This window comes from Dysidea avara, chromosome 8, assembly GCF_963678975.1.
Source record: "Dysidea avara chromosome 8, odDysAvar1.4, whole genome shotgun sequence".
Lineage (NCBI taxonomy): Eukaryota > Metazoa > Porifera > Demospongiae > Dictyoceratida > Dysideidae > Dysidea > Dysidea avara.
This window is the reverse complement of record NC_089279.1, coordinates 3433787-3444083: the sequence shown is the minus strand read 5'-3', so window position 1 is coordinate 3444083 and position 10297 is coordinate 3433787. Positions and strand designations below refer to the sequence as shown.

At 39.6% G+C, this 10297-nt stretch overlaps 1 protein-coding gene across 1 annotated transcript; it reads right to left on the bottom strand.

Moving 5' to 3' along the window:
- Positions 1-5869: 5869 nt before the first annotated feature.
- LOC136264519 (aurora kinase C-like) lies at positions 5870-10293 on the bottom strand. Its single transcript, XM_066059278.1, has 12 exons — positions 10171-10293; positions 9993-10079; positions 9763-9938; positions 9675-9721; positions 9568-9629; positions 9440-9519; positions 9241-9379; positions 9009-9157; positions 8046-8118; positions 6441-6542; positions 6318-6374; positions 5870-6112 (listed from the first exon to the last, which is right to left on the bottom strand). The coding sequence occupies exons 1-12, from the start codon at positions 10222-10224 to the stop codon at positions 5999-6001; spliced, it is 1140 nt and encodes a 379-aa protein (XP_065915350.1). The 5' UTR covers positions 10225-10293; the 3' UTR covers positions 5870-5998.
- Positions 10294-10297: the final 4 nt, after the last annotated feature.

Here is a 10297-nt window from a genome sequence, read left to right as displayed (position 1 = left end):
CCTGTAAAGGTCACCAAAGGTCAAATCCAAGGTGGCTCCCTATTGAAAAATAAACTTTTGTTATACACACAAACTTTCTGCCAAGTTTCATGCCTTTATCCAAAAGTGCACAAAAAGGCCTGCTTACAACCCCGAATTAGGCCGACTATTGATACTTACCATGATATGCTGTGCAAAGCAGTACAAACTGTTGTGCGTTTTTATTTGTTTTAGCTTCTCAAACAGATACTCAACTTCCAGTTTGACACTGCCACCAATCTTTCTTTTCACTTCCATGCCATTTGTCACCCGAAGTTGCTATCAAAAAACTGCAAGCGCTCTCTTTTAGCAAAATTACTACAGTAAATCATCCAAAATTTTCATGCGCCTGTTTCCTAATGCACCTATCAATGTCAAGCCCCACCCCACCCAGTATGGGCTATGTGGGGCATTAGGAGGGGATTTGAACTTAAATTTTGCCCCCAGGGGTGGGGAATTTGAACAAGCACTCTATAGTAGCATAGATCCTTTACAGTAGTTTTATTATTATTATTATTATTGCTTTATGGTGTAAACACACCAAAGGTCTGTTGGTAACATGTACCAACAGCCGCGAAAGTACATTACATTACATTACTTATTTACCTACTTACTTACTTACTTATACACACACATACATACAGATTCTACAAGTAGTTCAGGTTTGAGGTGGGTGGACGTGACTGGTGGCATCTTGAGCAAGGACAGAGATAGTGCAATGAGCAATTGTTGTTATCTTCAAAGTTAGTTATAAAATGATCCCAGAGAAAAGTTTTTAGTTTTGATTTTAGCAGAGGAAACGTTAGATCCAAGTTAAGGATAGGCATGGCATTCCAGAGAGTTGGTAATCTATGGAAATAAGAATGTCTAGATACGTTATTTAAATGATGAGGGATGATCAATTTGTTGCTGGTGCCGGATCTAGTATTAGCTGAGCTGAAGTTGATATGATCATGAATATTGAACTGTTTAGATTGTACCTTGATTGATTTGATTGCAAATAATATATCTTGTAACTCGAACAGGTACATCAGAGGAAGGATCCTTAGTTTTACTAGACGGGTTTTGTAACTACTGGTGTAATCATTTAATAGATACTTAGTGGCACGGCGCTGGATTTGCTCGAGAGTTAAAATGTCTTTCATCAGGTGTGGATGCCATAGTTGGGTGCAATAGAGCAGCTGAGATCGAACCATTGAAATATATAATGTGACCAATGTAGAAGTAGAATGGGTAGAAGCAATAGTACGACGTATTAGTCCCAATACCTTGTATGCACGAGCAGAGATTGATTTGTAGTGTTTGTCCCAACTTAGATTCTCAGATAATATGAGCCCTAAGTCCTTGTGTGAGTCATTATGTGGTATAGTAATATCCGAAATGGTGTAGGTGGTTTCTAACTTGCATTTAAATGATAAATGTACGAATTTTTTTAGATTAAAATTCAGATCTGTCTCTCTGGACCAAGTAAATAAAGCGATGATATCTTCTTGCAGAGCGATGTAGTCAGATGTAGTACAGATGTGCATGAAACACTTGGTATCATCGGCAAATTTTAGGAGTTGGCTTTGGTGTATATATGATGTCATGTCATTTATATAAATTAGAAATAGCACGGGGCCAAGTATGCTGCCCTGGAGCACACCTGAGAGAACTGGCAGTAAATCGGAGTAACAGTTGTTAATGCAAACACGTTGATATCGATCAGTCAGATATTCCCCGAACCAAGCCCAGAGTGTACCAGTTATTCCAGCAGACCAAAGCTTGTTGAGCAAGATGGCATGAGATACGGTATCGAAGGCTTTACTGATATCGAAGTACACCACATCAGTTTGTGAGGGGCTGTTAATTATGTAGTCTAGGAAAATTAGCATTTGTTGTAAGGTTGAACAGTTTTTAGTGAAACCAAACTGAGAACAACTAATATATTTACTAATGTGAGTGATAATTTTGTTGTAGATTAGTCTTTCAAGAACTTTAGATGTGTTGGATAGGAGCGAGATGGGACGATAATTTCTTACAGAACAATGGTCGCCAACTTTGAAGATAGGTATTACTTTGTGAATTTTCCAGCTAGAAGGTAAGGTGGCATGACGTAGTGACATGGAAAACAGATGATGTAGTGGCTCACACAGAGGTCCAGCACAGCTGTGAAGTACTTTAGGAGCAATTCTGTCAATGCCGCAAGATTTCTCAACATCTAATGAAATGAGAGCTTCAAAAACATCAGTGACAGTAATAGTTATGGAGTTTAAGGATTCATGTGTGGCTGGGTAATTGTCATGGTTTGCTGGTGAAGATGAATTGTGAAAAACAGAGTGGAAATATTGATTAAACAAATTGGCCTTGCTGGAGTCAGTGCTAGCAGATGAAGAGTCATAGTTCATGATAGGAGGATTAGTATTAGACTTAGTGATAGATTTTAGATATTTAAATATTTTGTTGTTGTTAGTTGGGGCAAAATTGTTTATGAGGTGAAATTCATAGTTCTGTTTGGCTGCTTTTATTTTGTCTTGAAGAGAGTTCTCAAGGGAGTCAATGATATGGGAAATGTGATATGTTGGGTGCCGCTTATTTCTACGTCGAAGAGTTCTGAGACGTTTGATGCAGTGCCTTATTTCTGAATTGAACCATATGGGGTGTCGGTCTGAATGAACTTTATTTACAGGAATGAACAGTTCCATGGCTGTGATTATCTGATATTCAACAATGTGCCATATATACTCAACGTCATCACTTGAATAGCATGATGTAAAGTCAGAGCAACATAGGTAGTCATGTAAACCTTGGTAGTCACCTTTGGAATAACCAAATGTAAAGTAAGTGGTTGGCTTAGAAGACATTGTAGTACTTGTGGACAGTGAAAAGGTAATGTTGAAGTGATCAGATGGTAGTGGTGGAGTTGAATGGACTTGTAAATTGGAAATATTGTCATCTAAATTAGTAAGAACCAGGTCTAGTATGTTGCCATGATTATGGGTAGGTATGTCGATGAGCTGACTTAAACCAGTCTGGAAAACCAGATCACAAAACTGATTGGAAGGAAGAGAATGACTTGATAATGAGTCCCAGTCTATGTCTGGAAAGTTAAAATCACCAAGAATGATTAATTGATCAGAAGCATTAGATAAATTTGAAAGAAAGTCGAACAAGGTTTCATAATAAGTAGCAGTACTGTTGGGAGGTACGTAAACTGTGCAAACGGTGACAGGATTAGGTAGATTCAGTATGACACATACGGCTTCCAAGTTTACAGGTGAAGTTAATTTCTGGGAGGAGATTTTGTCGTTGACTGCAATGAGGACCCCACCACCACGAGATTGACGAAACAGGGTATAATTGGAAGGTAGAATTTCATTATCAAATATGCTATCGGAAAGCCAAGTTTCTGTTAAGCCAATTATATCAAACCATTTAGAGTAAACTACAGATTGGAATTTCTGGAGTTTATTTACTATACTTCTGGAATTGGTATAGAAAAAAGAGAGTCATTGAGAGGTAGGTGTGACATCTTCCATTGTAGAATTACTATTAGAAGTGTTTGATGCTTCAGATCTAGATTTAGGTACAAAGGTTGAATCAACTAGTTCACCATGTATTTGGTTTTTAACGTAAATTTTAGTGCCACGAATTTTAATGTGTTTTTATCAGTTCCTGAACTAATCAGGCTCCAACGTTCCTTTAATAGTAGTTGCTCTCTCAGCTTTTCTTCTTTGCTCATATCCGGTTTGACTTGAGTGCCTTCGGGGATTTTGGATCTATTGTAAAGGATAGTATTTACATCAAAAGCACGAGATAATTTCACAAGTAGAGGTCTTGGCTTTGTTCTAGTTGAATCGAACTTTCCCAGTCGGAAGCAGTCTCTAATAGACTGTTCAGTGATGTCATTATTTGCTTCCTTCAAAATGTGGACACAACAATCGATATCTGACTTAGTACGGGCACTCCTAGGAGTGCCAGTGGGATTCTCTTTGATGCCATAAACCACGACATTGAATTTGCGATCTATGGGATTGTCAGGCACAGCTACATGTTTGTTGTTTGGTGAAGGAGTAGACTGTGATTTGCTGGTAGAAGATTCTGAAGTGATCAGTTGTGGCTCTGGAATGATATGTTGAGTGATACCAACAGTTTCCTTGGGTTGGGGACTTTCAGCTTTCAAGTCTGTGACTTCCTTTTTTGAGGCTATCAATGGCGGATGTAAGCTCATGTAGTTGCTGCTCTTGAATGGCTAGGCGACAGTGGGGACAGTAGAATGGATCATCTCCATCTTGGTAGACTTTATAAAGTGTTTGTGAGAGACCGGCACACTACCTGTGAATCCAGGTGTTGCAAGTACTTTCACAGTATATGGCTTCTTGTCCTTCTGCATCTTTTGTGGCATCTATGATAGGGTCCAAACAGATTGGACAGATCGTTGCATCAGAATCACCAGGTGAGTTTGGCGGTGGTCGCTTCCTCTTGGAACGTGGGGTTGTTGTCATTTTGCCGCCTCAATCTAAATAAAGAACACCATGAAGAAAAAACGAACCTGAAATCACAGTGACTAGCCTTAGGTGGTACCGTTATTAATAACATGCCACGGTACAACAGCGTCTCAACATAGTGGCGGAGAACACGAGAGGAAACAGTCCTGAGCAAAAACAGCATAAACGTTTCCCCTTTTATAAGTGAAGTGCGAGAGAACACATGATAAAACTGCAGCACCTCGTGTACTTTGTCACTGTGGCTTCTGTTTTTAGAACACGTTGGTTGTCAAATCCCCTTCCTATCCCCACCTCATAGGGTGGGACTATGTGGGGATTTGACCTGATAATTCACCCCCAGGTAGGGGAATTTGACTTTCCACTTGATCAAATCCCCACCCTCCCCGTACTGGGGGTGGTGGGGCTTAACATTGATAGGTGCATAACACACAGGTGCTAAAAATTCAGTAATAAGCCAGACTAATTAACAACCATAATATTTCCATCATTTTGCCATGTGACTTGGGAAGCCTTATGCAAACTGCACAGAGCACTCGGTTACCTCACAATTTCCGGTTTGAAGGATATTTTTAAAATTCAGTTGTGAACACATTTGTAGAGCTAGCGAAAGCAAACACCGTTACATCGTAGCCCAGCTCTTCCTCTACCTACATGATGATTTGTACGACCATCAGATGCTGAACTATAACGCTATAGAGCCGATTGTAAGAGCATGCAAAGATATTTTCGGCGTCAGTTTACGCAAAGCTTGTTGCACATCATGGCGAAGTAAAACGTGTAATCTGTTCTTTAACAGCATAAGCAGGGCGCAATCAACACAACTTCAGCCTATGCCAGGCTGAAACACAGCTATGGGATTTTGTAGCCCTTTTGGCCACTGCGAAGGGACCTAAAACCTGCTGTAACATCGACAGTCAGTACAAAAATCTTTTTTTTCTCGACATGCGGCCCTGCTACAATAACCAATCGCTTATTTTACGCTAATACAGAGGTCTCCCTCACTAGTATACAAGAAAAAACTGACGCAGAAAGTTGTACTCACACTTTAGCATACCATACAAAACCATAAATGACGTATGCCGTCTAAGTTTCGCGCGAACCACCCGAATCCCCGTGAACAAAGCTTCTAAACTACTCTACTTACTTTAGTGAATGTCTTCTTTAATAATACTCGCACAATAGTAACAAATTTATTCTTGTTACAAGGCAGTGGGCCTTAGTACGCGCAGCTGCCATTTTAATTATTACGTAAACACTAATCACATGACGCAATAAATGAATTTTTGTGGCAGAACGTATGGCTTCAAAACCACGACTTCTAGATAACCGCCACCTTAAACAACCTTCCAAACAGAAAACAGCAGTTTTATGTTACAGTAATCATATCTTTTCACAACAAATACACACGACACAAGGAATATTACACTTTGCTATTCAATAACATGCTTAGCAATATTACTTATACAAAATGAGAAAATATATTAAGTGTTGTATCATGAAGAGAACAGTGGCAAGTCTTGACCTTGTTCCTTGCTCTTCTCCACGATCCATGGATGAACCAACACCTGGTCAAGATTGATTCTTTCTGATGGCTTATATTTTAATAACTGTTGTATTAGAAGTGGATAATCTCCAGCAAATTGTATACAAGGGAACTGTTAATATGGACACCATAGGACCAACCAATGGTGTCTGATTACCAAAGTGTTGTAGATTATTTTATGTACTGTATAAGGGATACTTTGGGATTTAGCTAAGTGTCTGGATGTCCTCAAGTGTCCACATTAACAGGTTCCAGTGTCCATTCCTTACTTTAGAGATTAAATCTCTGGCTCCCTCAGAAATATGACTAGGAAACTGAATATCTACCTGTATGAGTAGCAGAATTGCACTGTAAGTTTTGTAGCTAGCAGGTAAATGTGGTTGTGAACTTACCCGAGATATTCTTTTGTATGTTGACACATGGTCATGTGCTTCAAAGGGAGGTTTACCAACTAGAAACTCGTAGCAGAGTACACCCAGGCTCCATAGGTCAACCTATTAGAACAACCGGATGTTACACCATTCATACTGGTTTTTATAGATAGATGCATACACTACACACACAAGCCTCCCACGCTAGCATGGTCATACCATAGATAATAGAGTAAAGGGATAGGAAACGCAAGCTATTTCCGGTTTGATTTCCGTTACGCGTGACTTGAAAGGACAAGACAGTTTTGTGAGAATTAGTGTTCTAAGCAGCGTAAATAGTAATCCAACAGACTACAGTAAGTATTTAGGCCTATGTGAGAGATTTTGGCGAGAGAATTCAGACCGTAGATTTTGTAACAAAGCGTATCGCATTAACCGTGATTGTTACACGCTGTCACACTTTCGCTCATCGTACCTTCATGCCTCTTCCATACCGCTTCTTTTATAGCCGGTTCCACTTTCGAATCTTGTGGTAAGCTAGGCGTGTCACCAACACAGTCTTTTACCGTTGCGTTGTACTGCAAGGTGGTTTAAACTTTTGGTTAAAAATGGAAGATACTTAGTCGTTTCTTCAAGCAACAGTTCCTGTTTTGCTCCGATATTTCCTCTGGTTCCCTCTGTTAAATGGTAAGGAATAGGTTTATCACAGTTAAAAGGATAGAATATATTTACGAAGAAAGTAAAGTGGTTTAAAGTAATTTTTGGGCCGTTTTTTTCACTTTCAATCTCCTTTAATTTTGCGTATAACTTCCTTGAGGGTTGGTACCATCCTATTTCCCTCGATTACTTACTTGAGTTCACTGTAGCGAAGTTTCACAGTCGTTGGTTACAAAATTCTGTCGTTACAACAATTTGTTTCTCTTTGATACAAGCGCAGCAAGCGTAACGAGTATGTTCGTGACGTATTACACGGAATTCCAATAGAAATGTACGTATTTTGTGACGTCACGTTATTGCGTTTCCTATCCCTATTACTCTATTATCTATGGTCATACCCACCCAGTGGCTGTATGATGTCTCACAATAGTCTGGGGCTGCCTGCCCCTTTGCAGAAAGTAAGGGTCTGGTGAAATACAGAGATCATATCATTTCAAAAGGAATTCAATTAGACAGCATATGTAACTGCTGGTTACGTCAGATGAGTGCCTTTCAATTCAAACAAAAGCATTGCATTACCAAGGCGATTTGTATGTGAATGTCATTGGCATGCATTGATTGGTTGCCGTCAAATTTGAGTGGTAGAAATGATTTAATATTGACACTCCACAGAAATGTATTGTGAGGGGTGTATTTTGCTATGACGGGGTGACCACGATCTGCTGAATGCACTTGTGTTGGAGTAGTTGGGCTCATGTGAGCCCAATCCTGGGTACCAGTATGGTTGACTGGAGTATTATGAGTAAAATTTCTTGCTCAAGGAAACAACAGTGTAATTGGACATCGAACCTGGAACTTTTTGATTACCACTTTACCAGGCTGGTGCTCTAGCCATTTGGCCATGCTGCCCCTCACCACACATATGCACACACAAACTGCAGTTACAAACAAACTGCTACAAAGACATACCTTGTCATCATGCTGTTTGCCTTCAACCATTTCAGGTGGAAGATAATCCAATGTACCACACATCGTAGTACGTCTAAATTGAAAGTATAAATATTGACTATTTCAAGAACCACCCTTATCACCTCTTACTTGATATGCACAAATATGACAAAGTGACTGTTCAATTAGAGTAGTTGATGTCTTATGCATGTTCTATAGGATAATTTACAAACTAAGTGTATGGCTAATAGGCATACAGCACCTACCAAACAATATGCACGTAGTGTGGATGCACTGCTCATTATAGTTAAAGCACCACCACGTGTGTGTATGGAAAATACGCGGTGTCAGGAGGCCAATACAGCACAAGGCAAAGCCGAGTGCTGTATTTTCATACACACAAGCATTGGCGGTGCTTTTAAGTGTTTTATTGTACTTCCCGGTCATCTTGCTTGGAGCAATTTTCTTGAGTACCCGAACCACTTCAATTTTTGGTGATCAGACTATCAGTAAGTTGTCTATTTATAGCCATTGAATGATTTGGTAGGATTAGTTTGGTTAGTTTTAGTGTTTGACAGTGTCACGCATGTGATCCACCGTGCCATCTGTGTGGGGTTGTTGCTTCAATTTTCCATATCAGTAAGTGTTCATGTAATCTATGTCTAGGCATAGAACCAACTGGCTGGCTAGTTTTAGCGATTTACAATGTCATGCATGTGATCAATCATGTGGGGTTGTTTTCGTAACATTCCTTACATAACTGCGCTGCATAACTCATAACTGTACTGTATTTGCCCAATTATCTGCATAACTGTGCTGTATGACTCAAACAGTAGTTATGAAGCTAATTGGTACAATATGGAAAATACGGCATGCGGCGGCACTTTGATTCTCCCACATCAAGCACAATAATTATAGCTAAAGTACTAAAAAACTTTTCCATTAGAGACAATTCAAAAGATCTACAATCGCACATCTGCTCACCTTGATGAAGGGGCATGTACTGACCACCCAAAGTCTGCAATCTTCAGATCACCCTTGAAACTCAGTAGCAGGTTCTCGGGCTTGATGTCACGATGAATGACCTTCTTTGAGTGACAGTACTTTAGTGCATCAGCCAATTGACGCACATACTGCAGGAAAAAAAAACAACAACTTAAAAAAAAAAGGATGAAGACTTGGTCACAACACATCCAGCAACACAGGGATAACTTACTGTTGCAGAACGTTCTTCATCAAACTTTCCTAATTTCTGCAACTTTTTGTACAATTCACCTTGTGCAGCATATTCAAGAATCAAGTAGACACGACTTTGGTCATAAAAGTATCCATACAATTTGAGAATGTGGTTATGCCTGTAGCGTTATGCGTTATGACATGAAATATGTCTTTTCTCCATTGGTTAAAAACATTACCGCAAGTGTGATTGAATTTCTATTTCTCTTCTTAACTGATGTTCAACTCCAGCACCTTGTAGTTGGGACTTGAATAATACCTAGAGAAGCACTGAATGTCTGTGATGGAATGGTTTGTTGAAAGTCACCTTCAATGCCACAATGAAGTGACTTTTCTTTTCTCTTGCCAAGTAGACACTACCGAATTTCCCTACAAGAAATAACTTAAAACATTACATGTGATCACCATTCCTACCTTTTCCAAGTGGTTTTCCGATATCAAAGTCGTCCAATTTCCACCTCCTAACAAAATATAAATTATCATACACAAAATCACAACATACTTTGACAGTGATTTGTCTGATGGTTGGGTAGGCGGTTTAGCAGCTACTACTGGCTCTTTTACTACTGTAGTTGGAGGCGGATGGTGTGCTCCTGATGGTTTTAAATGAGCGCTAGTTGGAACAGTCGCGTTTACAGGGTACAGCGGTTTGGGTACTTCAGTATGCTTCACTTGTAACTAAAGCGGAGAAAAGGCGGTAAACAGTGAAATCAATTTGTGAAGTGTATCAACCTGTTTGGGGTAAGCGGTTGTTTGGTGATGTGAGTGGTTCTCTTTGTCAACCGTAAATGTATTGTTGTGTATGGATATACTTTGGACCTGGGAACGAACAAAAATCGACATATAAACGCTGTGGCACCACAATCCATATTCTACCCAGAATAAAATTCATTCTTTTGGCTAGGCCTACCTGATTAGTTAGAACCTTGACAGAATTCGGTCCTTCTTTTCCTCTGATCTCCATCGTACAAGCGTAGCTACAGCTGCGGGGACGAAATAATTTTTGAATTCGCACTACGTTCTGATTGGCTAAATTT